The sequence below is a fragment of the Leptonotus elevatus genome, chromosome 7, assembly GCF_054856555.1.
Source record: "Leptonotus elevatus isolate MCC_2025b chromosome 7, RoL_Lele_1.0, whole genome shotgun sequence".
Classification (NCBI taxonomy): domain Eukaryota; kingdom Metazoa; phylum Chordata; class Actinopteri; order Syngnathiformes; family Syngnathidae; genus Leptonotus; species Leptonotus elevatus.
Window position 1 is genome coordinate 14,759,079 of NC_141245.1, and position 26,636 is coordinate 14,785,714.

Below are 26,636 nucleotides of genomic sequence, written 5' to 3' on the forward strand. Positions count from 1 at the left end.
AGATTAAGTTTGATTCACTCGTACATACACTAGCACCTTGACTTGATTTTTTCACATTTAGTAGCTTCTCTATCGTATATAAGTCATCTGGCTCATATTTTAACAAACTCATAAATTGGGCCACTCGTTATTAATTTTTGCATATTCGTTAGAAACGGTTGCCTGTGAAAGTGGTGGACATGCCTCTCTGGTTATGCTCAAGTCATGTCGCAATCAAAACATTTGGACTTCGCTATATCATCATTCATCGCACCGTAGAATAATCATTAACAAAACTATAAACCTTTAACCATTTAATAAAAACACATTACAACCTGTAAAAAAAAAATAGTAGAATAAGTAATAGGAGTCCGCTAAAGTGCATTTTACACAGTTATTATGTGCAATCTCATAAAGTGCAATTGCTCTCCTGGTCCATTAATAGTGTGGCTACATAAATCTCAGCATATGCATATGTAACGTCACATTACATTTTCATCTACAAGGTAGCCTTAGTTCACGAGTGAACCTGATGGCCGTGTATTGTCACAGAATGGGTTCAGGCCCCATCAGGCCCGAAGTACACAAGTAAAGAAAGAGCACTGAGTTCAGTTCAAGAGCCTAAGTGTCTGCCCTGTGATTGCCCCAATGAGGTCTACCACACTTCTAGTCCACAGTCATCTGGGATAGGCTCCAAACCCGCAATGATGCTGAACTATATTGGCGAGGCGTGTATATCCATGAGGGGGGCCATGGACTAGTGAGCATCATAGACACTATCCAGGAGGACACAACGGGCCTCCAAGAAGGGACGACCTGCTAGTGAATGCCTCCGGCAATGAGGCAACAGAAGCCCAGTAAGGAGAAGGAGCCAGATGGACGGTCATGGAAGGACATATGTACCACTGACAAATTGAAGAAGCTCACATTCTGTGCAGGTGTATTGTACCTTCTAATGGACGAGTTGTTCTGCTAGTCACTATACATCACTGGCATAGACTGAAAAACAAAGATATGTTTGTAATGAATAAATACCCATTATAAAATAGAAAAATGTTCATACAAATTTATAGGAATCGCACATTTCTGCACAACACCATGATGATGGATCGGCACCCTGGTTGAGAATCACTATATGTGTATGTGGGAATCAAAGTGATCATACACACATGTGACTTTTTTCCAACGTCACTTCTGGCTCAACTGCAGCTGTCTGATTGACAAACACATTAATCACCAAATCATTCCCATCAGCCCGTTTTTTTTATTTTTATTGTTAACTAAGCAAGACAGATCTGTTTATTTGTGATGCGACCACATATCCCCCATGTCCCACCATTCAAATGCAACCTCAGCATGTTTTTGCCACACGGACATCACTTATTATTATTATTCAGACAAACACGAGCGCGTTCTCGTCACTTTGGAGGAAGTGGCTAGGTGCTTTTACATGAATCACTTGGGTTCCTTTAAGGGGGAAAAAAGAGGAGGTAAAGCATTATAAATACCCCTTACGGAGACACTGCGCCAATGACTGCTTAGACAGCCACCATGTTATTTTGGCTTCTGCTGCCACTGGCTGCTCACTCCTCTCTGGCTGGGCCTTTGCTCGCCAAGGAAAAAGACAACCGGCTGCTAGCAGAGGTAAGAAATGAGTCTGTATAAGATCCCTATTATCAATATATATATATACATACATGACCTCTTTGTCATACGCAGAAGTACCTTCGCCACTTTTATGGCCCTCCGGTTGGTCTGCAAAGCCAGAAGAGGACAGCAGGAGACTTTAAGTCCAAACTTGAGGAAATGCAGAGGTTCTTCAAACTTGAGGTAAGCAACTGAGTCCGTATCACCTTCCAGCCCAGATAGGTTGAAATTTTCCACTGCACTTCATATTCATTGCAGAGTGGACATTTCTGGCTAATCTTAGTTTTTAATGAGCATGTTGTGGACCTTCAGATTCACTTAATTTTTTTAAAATAAATCTATTTCTAGTTGCTGAAAGGTTTATCCTGGGTGTCATTTGATATTTCAATATGGCAGAGTTTGAAAAAAAAAAAACAGCAATACATGTAATCTTATAAAAGTTTTAAATCAAGTGTAAATATTTATTCTGCAACATTCCAGTGTTTTGGCCTCCATTGAAGAAATACAAAATGGTGGTTGCAAAATGTTCTATGAAAATAGAATAAATTATAAACAAATGACTTGTTTTATGAAATAACAAACAGCATGTAAAAAAATTTTTTTAGTGTTGTTTAACCATTTATTATTATTTATTATTGACAGAGCAGTGTGTGGGACATGCCAAAATCATGTACATCCAATGAAATTGGACGTATGTGATTTTACACTGAATACATTGTAAGAATCTTAACATTGAAATAAGGCCTAAAATAAGTTGCTTTTTTTCTTTATGTCTTTTTGCCTCCTGTTTAGGTGACAGGCAATCTGGATGACAACACCTTAGACTTGATGACTAAGGCAAGATGTGGCGTCCCGGATGTTGGCGAATACAACCACTTCCCTCGACACCTGAAATGGAAGAATAACATTGTGACTTTCAGGTACGCTTCTGGAGTTTATTAAAAAAAAAGAAAATAATTGGATCTGTCATTCATTTTGTGTTGGTTTCAGGATTTTAAATTACACTCCGGATTTGAGGAAGTCCGACGTGGACCGAGCCATCCGCACAGCGCTCAATGTGTGGTCAGATGTGACACCGCTGACCTTTAAGAAGCTGTATTACGGCACTGCTGACATTGTGATCAGCTTTGGGAGAAAAGGTACACACCCAAAAATGTTGTATTCATCCCAAAAAAATGTGTACAGTTGTGCTGCACATCACATTTTGCAAGTTAAAATAAGATTTTGCACTTCATCAAAACACATTGAATAGCGAAACAGAGAATCATAGGTTTTTAAGTATTTTCGATAATTGAATGGCGGCAACGGTCTCAAAAAGCTTCGCTGGGCTTTACGTTAACGTGAGCATAACCTACGCGCGTGTTGGTACTGATGCGGGTAAACAGGTTGCAGCGTGCTATTAAGTCAGTATGACAAAAATCTGTCTCATGAAGGAGCTACGAGGGAAGATTTGATGTCATGCTAATTGCTAAGCTAGCCTAAAACTGACGCATTATCATTTAAGGCAAGAAACAAGTGTTGGGTGATGGAGTACACTTTTCACAGAAGTCTGGCCGAAAACCCGTTAAAGCGGAGTGAACCCAAGCATTCATTCGTTCTGATGTTGGCCATTGTAACAGATTATGCACTTGTGCCATACAGAACATGGCGACCACAACCCTTTTGACGGGCCGAACGGGCTGCTGGCTCACGCTTACCCGCCGGGCCAAGGCATCGGAGGAGACACTCACTTTGACGAGGACGAGCATTGGAGCAAAGATTCATCAGGTCATTAACTGAATTTGAAGTTGATGTGACATTTCATGAAAGACAAAGATGACTAATGTATGAACGTTGTCCTCACAGCATACAACCTCTTCATCGTGGCTGCACATGAATTGGGCCACGCCCTCGGTATGGGGCACTCCACCGACTCGGGCGCCCTCATGTACCCTATCTACTCATACGCTACGGGTTACCCGCTCGCTGAGGATGACGTTAAAGGCATCCAGGCACTCTATGGTGATGACCACATCATCATTCACACATGACAAACCCAGGGTTGGTTGGTTTGTCTTTTTAAAACTTTTATTTCTCCCAAAATGCAGGCCCCAACCCAGACCACAAGAAAGTCAAGCCAAAACCGGACGCCCCCCAAAAATGTGACCCAACTTTGAGTTTTGATGCTGCTACAGAACTCAGAGGAGAAACTATCATCTTCAAAGACAAGTAAATCCACACTGCATATATGCGGGGAATTATAATAATAATGAACATATATATATATAATATATATATATATATATATATATATTCAATATAGAGAAGTAGTACTAGTTAAAATGTTAACATAAATTCAGTACAATATACAAAATTACATTTTGAAATATATATGCACAATATATTGGTGATAATAAATTAATGAATAGCAACTACAAAATAAATCAAATCAAAATATTATTAATATTGTATATTTAGAATAAATATATTTTATAATATATACATTAAAAGCAATGCAAAGTAAAAATACATACAAATAAAAATATAAGAACATACAATTTTACATTTTTATTGACAATTGACAATATAGGAAATTACATTTTGAAATATATGTGCACAAAATATTGGTGATAATAAATTAATAAATAGCAACTACAAAATAAATAAAATCGAAATATTATTAATAATGTATATTTAGAATAAATATACTTTATAATATATACATTAAAGGCAATGCAAAGTAAAAATACATACAAATAAAAATATAAGAACATGCAATTTGACATTTTTATTGATAATTGCTTCATGTTGCAGATTCTACTGGCGCCTCCACCCTCAGATGACCGAACCCGTGCAAACACTGATCAAGTCCACATGGCCGTCCATCCCCAACAAGGTGGATGCAGCCTACGAGAACCCAGAGAAGGACCAGGTCATCATTTTTAGCGGTGGGTTAACATTTTTAATGCATTATGATTTTTAAAAATGTATACATTTGAAGGAAAATCTTGCCGGTGTGTTTGGCAGGTATCCGTATGTGGGCTCTGAATGGATACAACCTTGTTGGCGGTTATCCAAAGTACATACATAAGCTGGGACTTCCCAAGAGTGTGAGGAAACTGGATGCGGCTGTTTACATCAAAGACACAGGGAAAACTCTCCTCTTTCATGATGAGGAGTATTGGAGGTAATGTATGGGACATTTACTTTATATTACTTAGAAGTATAATGAAGCATGTCAGGCATTCATTTTAATGAAAATGGTTGAAAATGTGCCCCTTTGAATAAATACTATTACATATAAATATTCCCTTTTACACATTTGGGAAATCTCTCTATATTCATTTGCTACTCTGTATTAAATATAAACATTCGAACGTAAACGGTTTGGGGAATTGTGCTTGAAAAAATCACTTCCTGTATTAGATACAAATATTAAAATGGAAACCATTTGACAAACCCTACCAATTTGAAGGGCTACTCTGAATTCTTTTTTTTTTTAAATCAGCAGCCATTTTGTATTTTGTTCAAGTAGATTATTGATATTTAAAAAAAAAAAAAAAAAACATTGTTCTAAGTGTAATTTTCTCTATTGTAAAACTCATGCATCTAATCTGTGTGAGGCACTCCTCAATTTTTTTCCCCCTTGTGAGCTTCTATTTTTTATCTTATTGTTTTGACTCCCAGTTACGATGAAGCAAAAGGCACCATGGATAGTGGCTACCCGCGATACATAGAGAAAGATTTTCCCGGAATGGGCGACGAAGTTGATGCTGCAGTTTATCACTACGGTAACAATTACATTTTGTCTATCACTCAATCTCAAGTGAACTTTATAAGTGAAGTGTTTTTGTTTTGTTTATTGTATTCTTTTCAGGATTCTTGTATTTCTTCCACGATCACACGCAGTTTGAGTACAGTTACACGGCAAGGAAGGTCATACGTATCCTGAGAACCAACTTTATTCTTGGCTGTTGAGGTTGCAGACATGTCTTTCAATACACATATAATAAAATGGACAACCATAAGAATGACGTAGTAGCCAAATGAAAATGTTTATTTACAACCGTGCTGGACACAGATTGCCTACCTAGAGAATTCCCAACCTTGTGACTAGTGATACTCTTTTTATTTATTCTTTTGTTTTATTGTTTGTTCTATTTCACTGCACGTTTGCCTGCCTAGCTTAGTATTTGCCGATACTGCAGAGGATAATGTGATACAAAAAGAAGGGATTGATAACTTTAAATAACCCCCAATTTCTAGTACTGTACTTGTCATTTGATTTTAGTGTTATTTATTTTCAAATGTCAAATAAAATTGTTCAATGAAATTTGAACATTACTTCAATGATGGACTCAATTTTTCTGATGTTCTACTTTTTGGTATTTTTGACACAGTTATTGCATAATAATAAGTTATAGGATCTACAAGTATCAACAGAATTTTTTTTATTTATTGGACTTATATTGTTTAGACCTTCAACAAAGCAAACTCACATAAAAAAATGTGCTTATATTTAATTGACAATATATGAATGATCATATCTGGAATTATATAGAGGAAATGGCTAATGTTTGATTGAAACTTTAACTTGTGTAAGTCCAACCTTTTTCACTAGAGGGGGCCAGTATCCATATTTTGACAGTATGAAGATGCCTTGTATTACTGTAATGTAAAGTTGGTTCCATTTAGTACGCAATTACACAGTGTCGATTCTTATTTCATTTTATTTAATTTTATCCACAACACTATTCCTTCTATATGTCTTTGTTTAACTTCTTTTTTTTTTGACAAATCATTATAAAAACAGATATTAATACCCTGACAATGTTGAATATATTAAAAGTTAATGTGAATTTGACTGGATAATTGTGTTATTAATTAAGATATTCAGCATTTTCATTGATTTTACATTTCAAAAGTGAGATGATGCAATTTTGAGGAAGAACTACATGTGTTTTACTATTATAAAAGGGGGGAGGAGTGGGTAATAATTTTTACTAGATTAGTGGTAGACACTTGTTCACAAACAGATATTAAATAACAAACTGCTGAGCCCACCTGAACTCCATTGCTAACCAAAACAGCAGCATCTATCAATGTATTTTAATGGTCTTTCGGATGACTTAGTGTGGATTCTTACTACATGTCCCAGACGAATCTACCAACCCAAATCAAATCTTATAAAAGGGTGTCATGCATACAAGTCAGATACTGTAGCAAAAAGGATTTGGGATAGCAGTCCAGTGTTTAGACAGTTTTGTGGGCAGGTCGGTTCAAGCGTCATAATCCAAAGGTCAATCATGTGAATGTCATTACAGTGAAGTGAAGTGAAGCGAAGCGGCTTCGTTTGCTCATTTTCCAAGCTGGTTCATCTATTCGCTAATCTTTGCGAAGCAAAACTCTCATCGTCAAATTGTCTTTCAAATATAACAAAATTAAGTTTCTTCCTTGAGGTAGACACTAGACAAAAGTCACTGTATCCAGACACACATCTTAATCAATCAGGAGTTGGAGCGAAGTGGGGCACTTGCTGGACTGGCAGTCACACGTTAATTCATACATGCTGCTTTTGCTAACCAACAGCACGTGTACATGGCTAGCTCATACCACCGCGTCACACCATGGAACTTGGGATCGAGGATGGCTTAAGACATTTGAAGGGGAAAAAAGCAATAAAAAGTGAGTGAACAAGCAAGTATCCTTGGAGGAAATCCTTCGCATGGTCCCGCCTAGCGACGGCGGGTGGAAACCAGATGGTGGACAGAAAACGGCAAATGAATCATAACAATGACTCCACTTGGAAACTCCCCCTGAGGACAGCAGGATGAGAGGTGATGATGCAAACGCTCCCCACAAAATCAAAACAGATGTGACTTTCTCTACGTTGCCTTGACTCGGCTGTGGCTGTGTGGACTTCTTCGTTAAAGAATGTTGCACCATCACTTCAAAGGCCGGTGAGGCTTTGGTGAGGATTAGTTGTAGAAATGTCACATATGATTGTATTAAGTAAAATGGGGGTGCCACAAGGGTCAATTTTAGGCCCCATATTATTCTCCATTTGTATAAATCATTTCGATAGGGCAAACAAGTTCATCCTCACACAGATGATACTATTCTGTACACCTCCGCTTCATTGGTTTTTTTTCCTAAATAAAATATGAATTATCTATAATTAAAATAATTGCCAATTGATAGTTGAAATGTTGCAATGAGTCTTGCCTTGGTAAAGTTCAACCTATACAATTTTATATTTCCCTGGAACTTCTATTTCCTTCCTTCCTTCCTTGGGACTCCTGACAATGCAACTGTGTTTAATCTCACTAATCTCAATTGTTAGTGTCGTCAAAATGACTGGCCAGAACACATACTTTCGTGAGAATAGATAAGAAGCAGCCCCGGACAAGGTTTACAATTCTCATGAAAGACCTAAATGAGTTCGCAATGCTATCGCAGGTGTGAACTTGTTGCACTTCTACTGAATCCGATTGGATGCTGGGTGCGGCCTATGTTAGATTGATCCAAAATACTTTCTCAAAGAGCTCATTTGAAAACAAGAAGTCATTTAAGAAGACATCGTGAAACTGAAAACGTGATTCTGCATATTTGTTGTTGTTTTGCCTCAACGTGCAAAGTCATGTCTGTTCCCCTCCGGCGATGCTTCGAGATTACATTGCACACTGCAGGAAACTATAAAAAGAAACAACAGCCTATGATGTTTTCATGTTGTTAACGCCCAGTGAACATCTTTTGGTTACTCATTAAACACACCCAAAAAGGCAAAAACAATTATGACTTCTCCACTTGACTTAACATGAAGACAGCCTACACAATTGTCAGTGGATTCGACAGTATCGATATATTTTAATGTACAGGGATTTATTGCTTGCACCACTATTTTGGTATATTAGAAAGACTTGTGTCAGGTGACCCTGTTTCACAAGTCTAACTACTCAGCAGGAGGTCACATGACCTCAAACATTCTCTGCAGACATCAGTATTTACCTAACAGATATAATGAAGTACTACACTTTTTTATATATTTGTAATATTTTAATGCAAAACCCAGTGAATGGTTAAATGATTTCATTAGGATAAAAAAAAAAAAACTTTTTAACCTTTAGTCATTGTATTCAGAGGCATCCTGGCTCGGAGAACAAACAACAAGCCTATCGTTGTGCTGTGCAAGATGAGCCGAGCTTTTGTTTGACCTACAAGCAAAAACGTCAGAGCCGAGCTGCAACGCGCTGACACGGTTCATCTCTCGTCACCACCGTAGCCACGAGCCAGCATGCACTTTGATCGGTACCACGACAAACATGCTGTGGTTACCAAAGTCCATATTTATAAGATGAAAGGGCTTGTTGTTTACATGTTGAACTACAGAGCAGAGAAAAATATATAACAGCATTCTTAAAAACGCTACCTTGAAACCCATCTATCAATTTTCTGTACAAATTAAATACTGTTTTGGAGGGTGCGGCTATGCCAGTGTTTGAATTCTGCCTACCAACAGATCAGAAGCTCAAATATGCGACCAAAACAAAATCGAAATACTTCTGAAATCAAAATTTCAGAGTTGCACCATGTAAAACTTTGTCTGCCTCTCACTATTTACAGTCCTTGTACTTTGTTAACAGTTACATTCATCGTGTACAGTGGACAGACTGACAAAAGGGATTGTGGATTGTCAAATACATTGACTTGTTCTGACCTTCGTCCACGTTTCCAGTATGAGGAGCATAGGCAAAAAAGGGGCGTCCCACAAGGGTCAAATTTTGGCCCCATTTTATTCTCCAACCATATAAATAATTTAGGTAGAGACTTATTTACGCAGATGATTCTATTCTGCACACATCTGCTTTGGACTATGGTGACCTAATTTACTGTATATGCATGCTTCTTCATCTTTGTTAAAAAAAAAAAAAAACGAGGTGGGGCCTACCACTCAGCCCTATACTTTATTACAGATTGACCAACTAGAAGAAGCCACTACTGTAGTCTTTTAAGGTTAAAACGAAGGCAGTACTGGACTGTTAGAGTCATCCATTACTGCCATGGTTTATGGATTATTACTGGACATTAGTAGGGGACATTTATGGGTATTAACAATTGAAAAGCAGTATAGTGGGGGAACGCTGTAGGCAAATATTTCAATAGCAAACCACAAAATGGTCATGGGTTCACTGTATATCTGTTTTAATAGTTATAAAAATTAAAGTAAAACATCTTTCCAAAAGAAACCTTACCAAAAAGTAAAATAATAATAATAATAATAAAATAAATAATAATAATAATAATATATTATAAAAATAATAATAATAAAAAAGGTAAAACCAAAAACATCTTTCCAAAAGAAACCTTACCAAAAATAATAATAATAATAATAAGAAGAAGAAGAAGAAATAAATAAACAGCCAGTCAATTCTACATCTCAAATACATCTCACCGTGCCACTGATGACCATTTCATTCACTTTAGCCACCTTTTCTCCACACTGCGTTGGAAAACAGCATGGTCAAATTGATTATCACCAAAAGAAAGATTCATTATCATAGTCCTCGTTCAGCTGGGGTTCAAAGTGGGAAGATAAAGTATCTTGTTGTTAAAAATCTACAGCAAGAAAAGAAAGTCTTGTCCTGTCTTGTTCAGCGAACTCTTGTCGGTGTGGCTGTGATTATACAACAAGACGATGTCATATCAGCCCGTTGATCTGGTGGAAAAGTCACTGCACATTTGTCATGACCCATTTCCAACTTTTGTCCACTGCGAGGGAGCAGAAAAAGCTCCTTGTTCTTCTCGGCGCGCCTGTCAGTCAAGCTGTGAATGGCCTTTGACAGTAAATCATACTCCATTTGAAGGGGGAAACCACAAAAGCGAGACATGGCAAGGCCCTCCATACTTGGTGGTCATCTCATTCTTCTGTTAGGCCGCTGCGGTCTGCTGACTGCCTTTTACAGTACGTAAAAAAAAAAAGAAAAAAAAGTCAGTCGCTCACACAAGACTAAAACCAAAGGTGATAGAGACTCGCTGTCTGTTAATCCCACGTTGTGGAATGTGCTGCCTTTTGTAAGGACGTTTTTAAAAAAAAACACATCTGTGTTCCAGTAAGATTCACTGTTGTTTGTTAGTTTTTATTTTAAGGGGTAACTTTATTTAGACAAGTACAGCACATTTTGTACACAATGTAACTTCACTCAGCTAAAAGCATTAACAAAAAGACATTTGCAGAGCAAAGAAAACAAAACTCGCGAGTTTGTACATTGACAACATTTAAGCGCATTTACAAACAAAATATTTTAAAACATTTAAAAGCAAAGGGAAAAATGAAAAGTAGCTTAATCAAATTACAAAAAAGACCGTACAGTGAAATTGATTTTAAAAATATCTGTAAGACCTTAAATTGGAAGTCAACAATAATATGTTCTATGCAGCCCCACTAGTCTAAATATAGTTAATATTGCGTTAGTGGAATATTAGTTAAGCAGCAAAATCCAGCCATTTTTAATCCATCTCAGGGGACGGCCATTTTGCCACTTGCTGTCGACTGAAGATGACATCAATTTGTTCAGGTCTCAGGTAACAACCAATCACAGCGCATCTTAAGAAAACAGGTGAGCTCTGATTGGTTGTTGCCTGACCTGGTTTCACTACCGTTGGCAGCATCACAGCTAAATTCCTCATCACCACGTTTGCTTTGAATCCTGGGCTCCACTAATTGGTCTGAGTCTGCAGACTACTGCGGTTATATTCACTTAGCATTAGAACCTGAGGTCTTAAGATTCAAATTTTGACCAAAATGTTTTTCCCAAAATGTGTATTAAGTGGAGTTCAAGCTACCATCATGCATGACATTACACTGAGACTTAAGCTCATATACTATATAAATATTTGTGCTTTTATTTATGTAATTATTTTAAGTGCTACACTCACCTGACATCATTTAGCAGCTTCTTTCTCCACTGTATTTAAGTTTTATGGAAATGATTAATAAATATTTAATACCTTTATTTGCACAACAGGTTGTCCTCAATTGAGGAAACTATACAGTATTAAGTATGTTTTATGTTCCTGTAATCCACATATGCTGGAATCAAATCAAGTCAAAACAAAACCGATTTTTAAGCCGATTTACGGTGCTGCTGAATTCCACAAATGTCTGCGTTTTCACATGGAGTTTTGAGCGTGATGACTTGTAGTGGGAGAGGGTGGCTGGTTGGGGAGTGAGTGTACATGATGATGGGTGTTCTTCTTCAGTCCTAACTTGCAAGGGCTCGAGGAGAAAAGGCGCACATCTGGAAGCGCTTTCTGCAATGGGGTCATCCACCGAGGGCTCACTCACCCCTCCTCCCCCATGCAACAGAATAGTCACTTTCGCAAATAGACACACTCCAGTGGGAGACAAGTGGGGGCAGGGGGGTGGGGCTAATTGTGGCTAAGACCTACCCAAGCATTTAAATGTATTAAGCCCCCCCCCCCCCCCCCAAAAAAAACCTCAAAACTCGTATATAATGTGTAAAGCCACTGGTTTATGTGAGAACTTCTTCTTTTTGGATGTCGGGGTGTTGTTGTCAGGAGAAAAGAGGGCATCATGTGAATGTTTGCTTTGTGTAGAGACACTTTTGTATTTATTCAGCCTCTTTCTCTGCTTGTTAGCTTGGCACGATACCAGCCTAAACCGGCTGGGTAACAAAATCCAGCAGGCCTGCATAGCACTAACTTCAGTGTTCCTAAAGCCCTTTCCACACCGCTGGTCCATGTGTCTTGCTCTCAATTTTCTAGAAAATAAAATCTTGCAAAATTCTGTGTCTTGGAATGCATGACGTCAAGATTACTGTGCTTTGCTTTTTATTTGCCTTTTTAGTAGTGCTGTCAAAGTTAAAGCGTTAATTGATTAATTCATTACAAAAATGATCGCATTAATCATGATTTTTTTTTAAATAAAAGCCTTTTTTATTAGGCGATTAATCATGATTAATCAGAATTCTAAAATGTGATTAATCTGATTAAAATAATTGTTTGACAGCTACTTTTTAGCAACTTGAATTTTTTTATTATGTTGTAGTAAAAAAAAGTTTTTTTTATCTGTATGGCTTTATAACAGCAGAAGACAGCATGGTGATTTAGTGGTCAGCACATCTGTCTCGCAATTCGAGGTTCAAATCTCAGTTTTTCATGTGTGGTGTTTGCATGTTTTTCCTTCTGGGAACTCCTTAAAGTGCCTTCCCATTTATCAAATGTGAAATTAAACAGCCAAGTCTTATCTGCCTAGGTCTGAAAAAGTGAACAAGCCGTCCTGCACTTAATTTACATAATAAACACACCCACGTCATTTTTCTCTGCCCATGACATAATAGGTTAGGCTGGGTGAAGATCCAGAGCCACTTTCAAGTGACTACAGTCTGAAACAATATCATCGAGAAGCACATCTCCACGGGTGTGACGTCCCTGTGAGAGTTTTGCTGGATGCGTAGGTTAGCATTAGCAAATAACCATAGCTTATAAAAAATGTTTTAAAAAGCAGCACGTATTTGAATGTGTGGTGAGGGTGTCGACACGATAGAATCTCTTCAGACCCAAATGTGGCTGTTATTTTTGAAGAGAGACACACCCTGTCTGTTGCGAAGTAGTCATTGTATCAAAACACACACATTCTCATCAAAGTGACAAATATAGAGTGGGCCATGATGCAGTCTTTCCTCGTGGGTGTTTTTGTTACTAGTATTTAGGGAACAGACTGACACACCTAACGTCACCGCGTCAGACAGAATTGGAGCACTCGACATAGGAGAAAAAAAAATCGCAATTTATTAGACATTTGTATATATTTGCATACAGCATTGTGATGTCCATACAAATATAAATCTTTCCGCAGTGCCTTACTGTACATTATTTGATTGTATTACACAACAAGGAAATTACCATTTCAAAGCCTGAACCTCAAGTCTGTTTTTGTTTTGTTTTTGTAGACATTCAAACATGCAGTCTTAAACCCTGGCCATTACTTCGGTCCACAGGAAAAGGTTCCCTTGTCATACTTCATCCGTAATGCGTTGCTCAAATGAAGACAGTAAAAAGGGGAACTGCTGGTCAATGTGGTCCCGGGTTTGTTTCCCTCTCACGTGTCATGAACCAAGTAGCCACCAAGTCGGAAGCTATGTGACTGACTTACACAATGAAGAGCACATATGGACGTGTTCACGACCTGGCCTGTTGGGAGTACATTCAAGTCATTAAAAGGTTGTTGTTGTTGTTGTTGCATTTGGCAAATTCTTCAAACTCAAATGAGTTTGCGTGTCATCATTCAAGCAAACTTGTTGAGCAACTTAATTACATTCTGCTTTAAGTTGCACAACAAGATTTTTGTGTAATTGTCATCTATCTTAGCTTAGCATAGTAATAAACTAAGGAAGCACTCTGCCTGGCTGTGAAAACTACTCGTGTTTGTACAGCCCTTATGCTAGGCTAAGTAGTCTTAGCATCCTGATAAAAGAGTCCAACTCAAAGGAGGCAGCAAGGTCCTCAAAATTGGCTGCAATGACGCCTTAATGTAGTGGTAAAAAGCTGCGTCCCAAAGAGGTCATCAGCAGTTGTATGGTCTGTTATACATGTGACGAAAATAAGTGCAAAAAGATGGTGATTGTGTGTATTTCAATGAGGAATGTGAATATGACAATTATGTTCTGCAACGTAAAAGCTCTTAAAGCACGCGCGGTATGCGATTGAAGGCACAGCACTGGTGTAAAGCGCAAATGTGGTCCGTTGTGGCAGGAATCACAGCGCAACGCCATCCCGGCTGCAGTTGAGTACCTCATCGTGTTGGGTCCGACCCAATTGCCTGTGAAACTGTCCTTGTTTCTGGGTCCTCAAGCAGCGGATGTTCTGTCCTAGCGTAATGCTCTTTATAGCGGGAAGGTGCGAGAGCATGTTATTTGGCAAGGACGTCGCGCCACAACCGGATAAATTCAGCTCCTGCAGCGAGTCCAGCCTGGTGAACACGGACGGGCTTAATGTCTTGAGCTTGGGATTGTTGGAGAGGTCCAACACCTGGAGGCTCTGGAGGCCATTAAAGCTGTGCGCCTCGATTTCCTGAAGCTGATGAAGGCTGCTGAGGGACAAGTAAACCAGATCCGTCAGGTGAGAAAACTCTCCTTCTTTAATGGCAATAATGGGGTTGTCATCGAGATTGAGGTATCTCAATATCTCAAGTCCCGCCAACCTCGGTACGCTGGACAGACGGTTCGCAGTTAGGTTCAAGCTTTGAATGTGTACAAGCTTTCTGTGCGGTGTTGTGGAAATAGACACGAGCTTGTTGTGTGACAAATCCACACTGACGGCTTTGCTGTTGACTTTGGCCGCAAACGCGTCCATGTTGAAGTCCCGGAAGCTGTTGTGGCTGAGGTCCACTTCGGACAGAGGGAGGCCGGAGAAGCATCCCGGCGAGAGGCCCTCCAGGTCGTTGTGGCTCAGATCCAGAGTCTCCAGGTAACGCAGCTTGGACAAAGCATTGGGACTGATCTGGAAAACAACAGACGGGTAACAGACTCTTCAGCGGTAAAAACAAAAAACATTCAGAAAGAATGATCAATGTTGGCGATGGGCTTTTGATTGAAATTCCTTTGTTTTGTTTTTAATTTCCTTGCAACAAGAAAAAAACATTCAACCTCTTGGCAAACGTTTAGCAAATGTTGCGAACTTACACGAACCCTGACGTGAAATGATCTTTCGCTCGCGTCGCAAACATTCACCCTCGGTGGGATACGAGTGTGTATTGTTTTGAGATCAGCATTGCTAAAAATGCACACAAGACTTTCATGAATCAGGGTTTTTGCAGGCACCAGCACATCTGATGGGGTACCACACGAATGCTATTTTTAGACCGCAAGGTCACGTGACTTCAGCAGCTCGAACCGGAAAGGGGTCAAAAATGAAGCCGGCTCATTGACGAGCAATGCAAGTAGCGCTTGGCTTGTTTTGTTCTCGTTTATCTCTGGGGAAAAAACATGGAACTTGCAGAAACGACTCCAGACAATACGATCGTCCACATATGAAGGGAGAATTTGTAGATTTAGCGCAGTAGACATCTTGCTAGCAGACTGTTTAAATGTGTCGAGGCCGAGTTTGACCCCCTCTCTAGACTCATGAATATTAATTAAGTGTGGTGACGTATATCTTAAAACTAATTTTGTGCCCATGTCGTACGACATATGCACACACAACATATACATACTAGGGGTGCGAATTGCATAGCAGCTTGCGATTCGATCTGTATCACGATTCATAGGTCACGATTCGATACCGATTAATCCTGTCAATTATTGCGAGTTTTTTTTTTAACTCAAATTTTGAAAATACTAATTAGTAAACGTGTACATGTACACTGTAAGATTTGTATGAAAATGTACTTCAGGAATCTGGTTCATGTTTGAACAGCTTTGAAGTCAAATTTTAAGGCCTAATGTTCCATTAATAAAACATTCTTCAAGTGTGAACCCTAACCTTAAGACATTTTGTTGAATATTTCCATCAAAAATTGATCTTTAATAATCGATTCAGCTGCATATTGAATCGATACGAGAATACTGTACATACACTTTTTATACATCAGGGTTGTCAGTCGATTATGATTCCAATCATGATTAATTTCTTCATTTCCATAGTTAATTCACGATTAGTCGCAAATTAAACACACATTATATCTGTTCTAAATGTACAATAAATATTTGTTCACGTTTTTTCATACTCTTGTTAATTAACGTAAAATTGGACAAATGTGGTTCCCAAATACAAATGTGGTTGCATCTTTTAGTTCATTCACATTAATTTTATAACAAGTCATTTATAAAACACTTTCAAGTTAAAAAGATATACTTAACAGTTAAAAGGAGTGTGAAGAATTGAGTCATAGATTTGTGTTGAGGTCATATTTCTGCTACTAGATGGCATTAGTGTTTTATGTTGGGCATTGGTGACAGAAAAGCAACTCATGGACTTCAGGCCATTTTGTTCATTGTATATACTTTTTTTTTCTTCTAACCACATTTATTACTGCTCAATTGTGTTCTAGTGACTCTTTTGCGCAATGTTGCATGTCAAATAAAAAGAACAACAACAGTTCTAAATCAATTGTATTTAAAATTTTAAAATTCCTGTGGACATTGTATTGAATGTTTTTAATGTAATTTAAGGCATTCAATTCCAGCCAAATCTATTCCCTGTTGCCCCAAAAGTTGCAGGAAGCGCAAACAGACATGTGGAAGTCATAAACATGACTGAGTCACATTACGAGATGCCTCTTTAAAACAAAAGTAAATCAACCATACATATCATATTTTCGTAACAATATGTGACACGATGAATAAATAGAAGGGTTTTAAATTACTCACCGTTGTAATGTGGTTGCTGCTAAGGTCCAGGCTAACGAGGGTGGTATACCCCGGCCCGGCCAGCATGGTGTCAGTGAGGGGCCCCAAGTTGTTGGCGGACAGGTCCAAGAAGGCAGTGTCCAGCGGTATGGGCACGGGCATGGCGGCGCCGGGGCCCAACCCTCGACAGTCTGCTGTGGTCAGGCTGAAGCTGTCGAACAGGCCGAAGCTTTCCACCTCGCAGTGGCAGCCCGGGTGGCAGTTCTTGACCGAGGTGGGCCGGACGCCCGCCAGCAGCGACAACAGGCCAAGCCACAGGAAGAGCGCCATTATGTTCTGCAAACACAGCACATTATTTACAACAACGCCCTCACGTCTGACAAGGGAACTTACAAAGTTTAATTTAAACCTTCAATGACTTCTTCATTTTTTTAGAGTTTTACTTTACTAGCATTTAATACTTAAAAAGAAATGACATCTTTGTTATCCTCTGCAGCTTGCAACATTATCCGCAGTTTGAACATAAGCATGGGGAAATTAAAAAAAAAAATGCACCGAAAATGAAAACGTATTGAACTTAAAGGAGACCCAAGCAGATTGTTTCATCATCAGAAGTTTACAGAAAAAAAAAAAAAGGAAAATGTTTTACTTTCTTTATATTTGATTAAACAGACAAGTTTAGGTTATTCGCTAAAAATGAATAATATTTGCAAATCACAAAGTCTAACAGCGCAAAACCCTTTCAATTGCTTCATTTTACCAAGCCGTCCTGTTCCAGGTCAAGCACATCATGTTCTCGTAAACAGATTCCTACAACAAGCAAAAAAAGAAGATAATGTCCTTGTAGCCTTACTTCGTGTTGTTCACGGTCGCCCTGTGTGCCGAGTTGCGAAGGGAGATATGGACAGGCAGGAGAGACAGCCCCCACACCTTAACTACCATGAATATGAAAAGAGGTTGCAAGGGGAAATGAAGTGTCACGGTTGAGCCGTCCTGCCATGACACAGCAGGCCAAAGATAAAAGCCATTTCTCTCGTTTGCGAAATGACAGCCGCATCTGGCAAAGTAACGTTTTGATGGCTTTAAAAAGGCATTGAAAATTGCAAAACAGAAAGAAATGGGCTGTTTGCTCAATTGACAGGCAATGCAATCAATTATTCACTCCGGTATTAAGGTTATTAACCGGCCTTATGTAAGAGGCTGAAGTTCTATAGCGCACCACCTGTGGGTCAACATTCACGGTTGTGCGAAGTCCACTGCCCCTGCCTCTGTGCGGGTGTTTATTTTGACCCCTGAACTCCAAACACTACTGGTCGTGCGTGTGCAACAGGTTCTTTCTTGTCACTATTATGGCTTTGCACTGCCAACCTGAAATAGGAACGGTCAGCTTTCGGACTTTTCACTCGCACGTCTGCTGCTGTTGTGAGAGTTTTACAACCGAGCACTTAAACTGCAGTCGCGAACATAAAGATGTCAACCACAATTGTTGTCTAGCGGGGAGCTCTACCGTAAATCCTGCCCTGACATAATTATACGACAAAAGAGACACCGTAAAAAAAGAACACTCCGCCATGTTGAACCATCACCAAATACCTTCATAGATAACCCCAATTGAACCATGAGATGTCAGAGGAAGAGCTTGGACAGACTACAAACACAGGAAAGTGCCAGTGAAACAAAAAGTGCAAAAATAGGACAGAGGCTACTCATCGCCTCAGTGAGTTGGAAGCAGCGTTCACCTTTCCTTCAACCTTTGCTCCATCTGCTCCGGCGAAGTGAACGTTCCCTACCAGGTGTCCTCGCGCCAGTAAATCTCCTCGGCCTTCAAGTCGCGCGCACTCCCAATGACAAAAAGTAGTGAGAATCCCCCACCCCCCCCCCACCCCACCCCACCCCACCCCACCCCGCGGCTTCTCACTTTCCAAGCCTTTTTATCTCAGGAAAAAGTGAAAAGACAACTTCCTCATTCGTCTGAGGAACATCAACATTTAGCTACGTCAGCTACTGTTTATGGATGCAAAGATGTAAATGTAATCCCTTGAAAGCTCTTAAAACTTCCTTGAATGTGATAATCGAGTAATCAATGACATTTAAAATGAATGCAATCATACGTCATTCAGGTTTTTATTGCTCTAAATGTGTGGCATAAAAGTACATAGAAATGACATATAAAGGTCAGTCAGTGTCACAATGTTTGTATTCATTTACAAGCAAACTCCCTGAACCTTTGTTCATTCCACTCACATCACATCACTCTGATCTTCAGGCTAAAAAAACTGCTCAATTAGACGATGAATGCCGGGCTCAATTCCGTTGAGCCACATTAATGCGCGACTCGAAACGGATCCTTGAGGCTTTAAATGAAACTGATGGAGCTTGAGTGTTTTCCAACAATCAGGCGGCAGCGGAGCGCCTGCAGTTTGGGGGGGGGGGGGGGGATTATTGCGCGGGCGAGGAGACGACAGGGAAAATGATGAATGATTCAGTGAAGACTACGTCTGGCAGTGAATAAGACTTGATTCAAATTAGAAATTTGACAAACAGCCGTTCCCAAAGTTGTTGTTTGACAGTCAATCGGGGGTCCACACGCAAATGGAACTCATCTGTACCATGGTCAAACTGTCACAATCATAAACCCTTTACCAACTACTGTATACAGATTCACGTTAACTCTCAAACAGGCGTAAATAACAAATGTTAATAATAAGATGTTTTAACTTTACCCAACTAGTGACTGTGTATGGTGGTGACACTGGAACTCACAAAAAAAAAAGAGTCAAGTACACGATATTTATAAAAGCACGAAGTCATGTATGTAAAACAGCAACTGAACAGAGACAAGGTTCGACTGGTTGGTTTGAGACTGCGAAACAGAGTTGAGGGACAGACAGTAGCCACAGAATGAAAACAGGATAGGGGGGTTCATCAGCTGTGGGGTTGGGGGGACGAGAGAACAATGGGCACAGCAGCCGTACCAACAATAGTAATAATCCCATGATGACACCAACAAAGAAGATATTGGACAAAAAAAAAAGATTTGCTAAACTGAACTCTTGGAAAATGTTAGCTCATATCATGTTCGTATTTGCGAGAAACTCCTTGTGTGTGGTCAACACTGAATTCAGCCAAGCCACGGGTTAAAGGTCAGAATTCCGGTTTCTGAAACAATCGAGGCAACACGTTTTTACATGCGTGGCGGAAAGGGTTACTCCCGTTTACATGCTCGTTTGTGCTCGATTGGAATAACCCGTAAATATTACTGTACGTAAATAACGTCATTTCCGCTTTTAAACTTACGTTCAATAAAATACATTACTTATACTTGTATATACCGTATGTGTATATAGGCACAAACTGCGGCGTTTTCGCCATAGAGACACAAAACAACGTGAAAATGCAGCGGACAAATCAACGTATTCAAGGGAGGCTCCTTTAGCAAGTAGGACGGAGCCGTGCATACAAGTCGTGACGACATAGACCAAGATTCCATGCGGATCAAATAAGCGAAGAAGAAGAAGAAAACAGCGAGCAATGCGCACAGCGAAAAACATTGCCGCGATCGATCGAGGTATTCCGAATGCGTTTATATGAGCAAGAATTCCGGTTATGAATGGAGTAACCCAGGGCTCTTAATCGGGTTTTTACATTCGGGTTATTGCCTGCAGGTAAACGTAGTCGCTGACTGTGATGGTAACATCAGAAGGAACGATAACCAATCAGGAAGCATCCTGGATAAGTGCTGGTAAAAGAATTTGAAACCGCAATATAGTGATCAACTAAGCTAAAGGTTAGCCTAGCTCAAGGGTCACCAACCTTTTGGAAACAGAGCTTCTTCTTGGGTATCCTAATCTGGGATAAAAAAAAAAAAAGTAGGTCTAAAGTTTGTATCCCACTGAAAGATGAACGTTTGCGAAGCGAACGAATGTTGATTTCACGTCAGGTTTCTTTAAAGGTCACAGCATTTCCTAAACATTCTCAAAAATGTCTTAAAGGTTTCCTAAACAGCCTTAATGGTCTTTCAATGAAAATTTGAACAAAATTTCTCATGACGTGAAATCAACATTCGTTAGCAGCATTATTCACCCCTCAGGTTTAACGAATGCTGAGTTTACATTAGGGTTCGTTCAATGTCGCTGCGTTCCCTAAACATTCTTAAACAGTTGTAATGGTCTTTCTTGTGGCAAGAAAGTTTTGAACATGTTCAAAAGAATGTTTCAACTTTTTTTTTTTGCTAGCGTCGTCCCTCTGTGGGAATAAGTGCTGAACGATGAATTGATAATTTTATGAATTTGTTAATTGAAAAGGCTGCAATTGACTTTGTCATCGGGAGAGATGTTTCAGATCAGGCAGCGACATCGAAAATAGGCTAGGAGCCAGCCGTGCACGTAATCGTCAATGAGTTTTCTTTCCCGGATTAGCAGGCAGGCCGTTATTACAACATGTGTGTTCAAATAAAATATTAAATCTTATTAGAATTAATAACATTCATTTACATGCCGACCCTGACCATGTTAATGATTTCTCATAACAATTAGAAAACAGATACATTGTGTTTCAATGTGGGATATTTATATTGTAGATTTTCCATTGTTAGTGTTTTTGTACTGGATATTTAAAATCTCCAATCAATCAATTAATACACACACCACTTAGTCGAACCCTCTCATTGGTTGCACTTTACTGTATAGTTGGATTTGTTTGATTGTTATAGTGATGCTTGTCTGCTGAAGTGCTACGTTTCCTCCATCTCAAGAAATGATCACAAATTCTTCAAGAACAGACACTTTGGGGGGAAGTGGCCCGTGCAGGCCCAAATAAAAATGCTTCCAGATCAGATTTCTCGTTCTTGTACGTGGCAAACAGCACATCAAACATGCCGTTGGATGGAGATCACCTTCGATGAACTGATTGAACTCCGCCGCGGATGTCACCGCCTCGCATGATGCCCGATAAAGTTGTTCGAGCTTCGGGTGTCATTTTGCGGTCAGTCGAGTGGTGGCACACCGTGGGCGGTTTCTTAAAACACAGAGGCCAAATGAAACCTGAGCTGACCATTGAGCTACGAGCGTTTTTTGTTTGTTTTTTTTCCCTGACCAAACTTCGACAAGAGAAAGTTTCGCGTCTTGTAATAAAGAAGAAAGTCGTGGCAACAACTTCATTTTTTAAACAAGTTCACACTAGCTTTTTTTTTTACTTGCCTTTCGTCCAAGAGTGTCCGCGCTCTTTTTTTGACCGTTTTTCAACTTCACTTCACCGCTCCCATATTCCAGACCCCCGCTGAGCAGGACTCCTCTGTGTCCGGGCGGAGTGTGTCTCTACGCGGCTACATAAGCTTCGTAGGTCCCGCCCTCCTCTCCGTCGGCTCCGCTCTGTTCGACCGCCAGCGGGCGTTAACGCTGAAGTGAGACACTCGTTTGCTCGCAGTCCCATCTCACTTTTCTGTCCTGCCTGTTTGGCTCAGCACGTTGGCTGGCTTTTCGAACGCTCCCACCTACAGTAAAGTTAAAGGTTGTGAGGTATGGACGCTTCTGCTTTGAGATTTCAAAGTAAAAAGGGTAGGTGAGTAGCATTCATTTAGCCTACTTTAAACCACAAACATTCAGCTCATTTATTAAAATAATAATAATAATAATGGGGGGAAAAATCAGAAAATACCAGCACCTTACTTTCACTTGGTAAATGTTCCTGTCCCTAAATGGGTTGAAATACAGTAACTAAATCGGCTAACATTAAGTGCTATTATTTTGCAATTCATAGACAGGATATTTCCGGAGTTGGTTCCCCTACCTCGTTCCCTGTCGGTTGCGCAGGCAATTTTCAGGTTTGGCCACAGGAGGGCGCCACAGTAAAATTATCAGGTCGATGTGCCAACTGCATTGCAGCTGCTTTTAATCATTTCATTTACCGGGAAAGTAAACAATAATCGAAGTGACTCATTTTCCCATCCATTTTCTATAGTATTTGAGTTCAGTTGAATGCACTTATATTTTATGTTCAAACTGATCAATTTAATTGTTCTTTTGTTGTTTTTGTTGCAAATATTCATTTTGAATTGGCAAAACATTACATTACACGCAACATCCTAACTTCATTGGAATTGGGGTTTGCAAATGAAAGTCATGAATTATTATTAATAACATTATTAAAGGTAATTAGAGCAATTTCGTCATTTCAGAGTTGTATATTAAGTGGGTGGTCCTTACTGGAACTGCCTGGTAATGATAGTTGAAGAACAACATAATTGCCGCAGTTTAAAGTATTTAACCACAGTTGCTCAACAATGAAATCATGATTTGTTGCAAATCAGACAATTAAAACGCAATGAAAACAAATTCAGAAGAAATGTCCTTTATTATCAGGAAGTTCCTTATCACATTCTTGCCTATGGACTATTTGAAGCAAAATGTAGATTTTTTTTTTTAAGTTTAGGTTTTTTTTTTATAATTAACACATTTTCAGCATCTTTTTACGTACACAGCATGTGTGAAATTTGCCTCATTATGAGCTGTGGTGCGTTTACTGCTCGCTGGGTGGCGGCAGTGCTGAGTCATCATTTCTGTCCTCTATTCCTGTATGCACGCAGTGGTGTCAAGGTGTTACGTTTAAGAGCCTCATGAGCTTACCCGGATAAGGGTCAACAAAGGTGGAATCATTTAGCGACTGCGATTCATATTTCTGTGCATATGAACTGTACTCTTTAAAATGTATTATAATCAGAAAATCTTTTTTTTTTGTTTCTGTGGGTCAGTCGCACCTTACCACTCTTAATAAAAAATAATTTAAAAAAGTCAGTTTTTTACGATTGTGGATTAAAAAAAATAATATTTTTTAATGTTTGATGAGGCCTAGCGCCGTACTTTGTTTTGGACTGCAGCAACATGTAAAAGTGTCACCATGGTGGATGTTGTGGCAACCATCTTGCGCTCATTTGCCAGGCGCCCGCCTCATCACAAAAGGCGGAGTCTTTTCAAAAGCATCCAAAAAGACTGACGCAGTCAAAATCGGCGGTCATCCTCAGGGGGCCGCAACACATGCAGGGAGAGTCCTTTGTTATTTTTAATTACCCCCGCTCCACTTGGGCTTCCAATTCATTTAATCTGCAGGAGCTGTTGGCGTATAAGAGCAATTATAGCCCAGTTCATCTGGTTCCTACGAGATGTGTTGCTATACCTCAACACAATGAACAGGCGAGATGTTTTCAGAGGTGTGCTTCCCTTTATTTGTTGCTCGGTGCCGTCAGACACTATATGCAGTCATCACACACTGGAAAAAAAAAGTACAAATTAAGCCTATCATTTCTAAGATCAACATTGAATCATTTAACTACATTTTTAAAAGTTAATATTTGAGTCAAAGCAGGTGAGCAGGCATGCATTAACAAAACAATGTGCGTGATTCTATAATAAGTATACATACATAAATGGATAGATCATCTCAAAAGTTGATTCTTTTGTCAAGAATTAATTTGATAACTTTATTATTTTTCGTGTACAATGAATACATTTAAAGGAATGCCTGTCAATTATTGGCTGTTACGTACATGTGACAACAATCTCTTTCTTCATATAATCGGAGTTATACTGGGTAAAGAGGCTTGAATCAAACTCATGTAGAGAAATGGGTTACGGTCCGACAAAACTAAAGTTGAACTTTTATCCATAATTTTAAAAGCTTTGTTTGGCACAAACAGAACACTGCTCATCACCTAAAGAACACCTTACCTACAGTGACATATGAGTCATGCTTTTGGGTCTATTTTTCTCAATCTGGAAATGGGACCTTTGTCAAAATGGAGCGAATTACAAACGGTTCCAAAAAAAAAGTCAGTGTTAGCTCAAACACAAAACGAAAAGAAAAAGAAAAAGAAAAAAAGCCTGCTATAACATCAGATTTTTTTTTTTAGGTTAATCATCCAGATGATGACTCCCATTTATGAGATTAAATATGATCTGAACACAGATACATATCCACAGTTATCAGAGGGTGTGAACACTTGTGCAACCGCATAATCGCAGTTAGAGTTGACTTTTCTTCTCAAAAGTACGTCGAAATTAATGTTCTTGACGGTGCTAAATGAAAAAAAAAAAGGGTTCTTGTTGGAGCTCCAGCTGCATCATAACAAAGCTTTTGGACTAGACTAAGGCCTCGTGTCAATCCTCTTACAATGCAGTGAAAATGGATTAGCGAGTAACACCTACGTTTTGGCCCACGGTCACTTTGGCGGATTGGATTGAATGAGTATGTTGGCTGGCGCCGTCTTCACAATACACCAAAAAAATAATAATAATTCCAACCAGGAGTTTGGATTACATGTTTTTTGAAACCTTTCTTCCAAGATGAGCGCAGAGGAGCACAGTTGTTTGTTGTCATCCAGATCCGCCGCTTGAATGCAGCGGGCGGCTACGGGGCGTAAGTAGCTCTCCTGGGTGCTGGAGTTGTCTCCAAACGGCTCCCCGGTTTCCCCACCTGTCACTTGGCAGCCTGGCGGTCCAAGCGCGATGACTCGGCTCCCCGGTCGCTCACGGCAAACAGGTAAGGTTGAAAGGATGGTGAGGTGACGCCTGCACTGCAAAGCTGGTCCTGATGACTTAAAAGGAAGGTCAGGTGAGCGAGATATTTGACTTGATTAGTCTGTTATTTATGTCAAATGTGAACATTCTGAAAAAGCGTTTGCTTTTCAGATGGCTGTTCTGCAGTGAGCCTAAAACGTCACTACCTCAAATTCACAGCCAGGACAATGCAACATTTTCGACCTCTATGGTCCAACCATCCATTTGTGCCTTTAGTTAAAAGCGGGCATACTTTACTGACGCCATCTTTTTACAACTTTTTCGTATGGGTCCTTCTCGGATTGTTGACGTTCCCTTGCTGCGTCCACTGTTTGGTATTCAAAGTGGGCGTCCTGGGGCCTTGGAACTGTGACCCGGTCTTCTACAGAACGCTACCGGCCGCCGCCGCAAGGCTCGCTGTGAGCAGGATAAACGAAGACCCCAGTTTGAATTTGGGTCTGAAGATGGACTTTGTCATCCTGCAGGAGCATTGCGAAACTTCCAAAGCTCTGACTGAGTTTATAAACTACGAGAATATGGCGGACGCCTTTGTGGGCCCCACTAATCCCGGATACTGTACCGCATCGTCGCTGCTGGCGAAGAACTGGGACAAGGCCATCTTCTCCCACGCCTGTGTCAATTTTGAGCTGGACCGCATCACGGGATACCCGACTTTTTCCAGGACGGTGCCGCTCCCGTCTGAGGTGCTTTTTGCGGTGCTGAAGCACTTCCGGTGGGCTAACATCGTGGTGGTCTCATCTAACGAAGACATCTGGACGGATACGGCCGAGAGAGTGGCTGCTGCTATGAGGAAAAAAGGGCTTCCCGTTGCCTTGGTTACGTCTGTGGGCATCAACGACACCCAAGTTGAGAGCACGCTGAGGAAGATCCAAGATGCAGGGGAGATAAGAGGTAAGGGGCCTGACATAAAAGAAGCTTTTAGGAATAATTCGACACCCTTAATGGGTTTATTGTATGAATCACCGTGACAATTGTTTGATTGACATCCACATGGCAAAAAACGAGACGCCGGGACGGGATCTGTGCAATATCAAGACAAGACAAATGAGACTGTCCCGGCTAAATTGGACATCTGGTCACCCTGCTGTAAAGC

The 26,636-nt window shown here is 39.9% G+C and overlaps 3 protein-coding genes across 5 annotated transcripts in view; 2 read left to right on the top strand and 1 right to left on the bottom strand.

Moving 5' to 3' along the window:
- The first annotated feature begins 1,515 nt into the window (after positions 1 to 1,515).
- On the top strand, positions 1,516 to 5,583 carry mmp13b (matrix metallopeptidase 13b). Its single transcript, XM_086080574.1, has 11 exons — positions 1,516 to 1,623; positions 1,699 to 1,809; positions 2,419 to 2,546; positions 2,617 to 2,765; positions 3,268 to 3,393; positions 3,472 to 3,627; positions 3,714 to 3,834; positions 4,420 to 4,553; positions 4,633 to 4,792; positions 5,293 to 5,396; positions 5,483 to 5,583. Exons 1-11 carry the CDS (start codon positions 1,531 to 1,533, stop codon positions 5,581 to 5,583), a joined length of 1,383 nt encoding a protein of 460 aa, XP_085936700.1. The 5' UTR covers positions 1,516 to 1,530.
- Positions 5,584 to 13,393: 7,810 nt separating this feature from the next.
- tsku (tsukushi small leucine rich proteoglycan homolog (Xenopus laevis)) lies at positions 13,394 to 22,437 on the bottom strand. Of its 3 annotated transcripts, none has more exons than XM_086081123.1 (3): positions 22,172 to 22,437; positions 16,995 to 17,309; positions 13,394 to 15,126 (listed from the first exon to the last, which is right to left on the bottom strand). In XM_086081123.1, the coding sequence occupies exons 2-3, from the start codon at positions 17,301 to 17,303 to the stop codon at positions 14,383 to 14,385; spliced, it is 1,053 nt and encodes a 350-aa protein (XP_085937249.1). In that variant the 5' UTR covers positions 17,304 to 17,309; positions 22,172 to 22,437; the 3' UTR covers positions 13,394 to 14,382. The 3 variants fall into 3 exon arrangements, with proteins under 3 accessions (XP_085937249.1, XP_085937250.1, XP_085937251.1); XM_086081124.1 differs by lacking the exon at positions 22,172 to 22,437 and adding an exon at positions 17,827 to 18,807; XM_086081125.1 differs by lacking the exon at positions 22,172 to 22,437 and adding an exon at positions 17,734 to 17,827.
- A 2,725-nt stretch (positions 22,438 to 25,162) lies between these two features.
- The window catches only part of gucy2f (guanylate cyclase 2F, retinal), a 14,594-nt gene continuing 13,120 nt past the window's right edge, over positions 25,163 to 26,636 (top strand). Inside the window, exons 1-2 of the mRNA XM_086080337.1 lie at positions 25,163 to 25,577; positions 25,655 to 26,434. Of these exons, the coding sequence (XP_085936463.1) occupies positions 25,711 to 26,434 (724 nt within the window). The 5' untranslated portion in view covers positions 25,163 to 25,577; positions 25,655 to 25,710. The remainder of the gene's footprint in view (positions 25,578 to 25,654; positions 26,435 to 26,636) is intronic.

Coding starts and splice junctions, on each gene's coding strand:
- mmp13b (XM_086080574.1), top strand. CDS start 1,531: ATGTTATTTTGGCTTCTGCTGCCACTGGCTGCTCACTCCTCTCTGGCT. Junction 1,624..1,698: donor ACAACCGGCTGCTAGCAGAG/GTAAGAAATGAG, acceptor TGTCATACGCAG/AAGTACCTTCGCCACTTTTA. Junction 5,397..5,482: donor TGCTGCAGTTTATCACTACG/GTAACAATTACA, acceptor TATTCTTTTCAG/GATTCTTGTATTTCTTCCAC.
- tsku (XM_086081123.1), bottom strand. CDS start 17,303: ATGGCGCTCTTCCTGTGGCTTGGCCTGTTGTCGCTGCTGGCGGGCGTC. Junction 15,127..16,994: donor GCAGCAACCACATTACAACG/GTGAGTAATTTA, acceptor GTTGTTTTCCAG/ATCAGTCCCAATGCTTTGTC.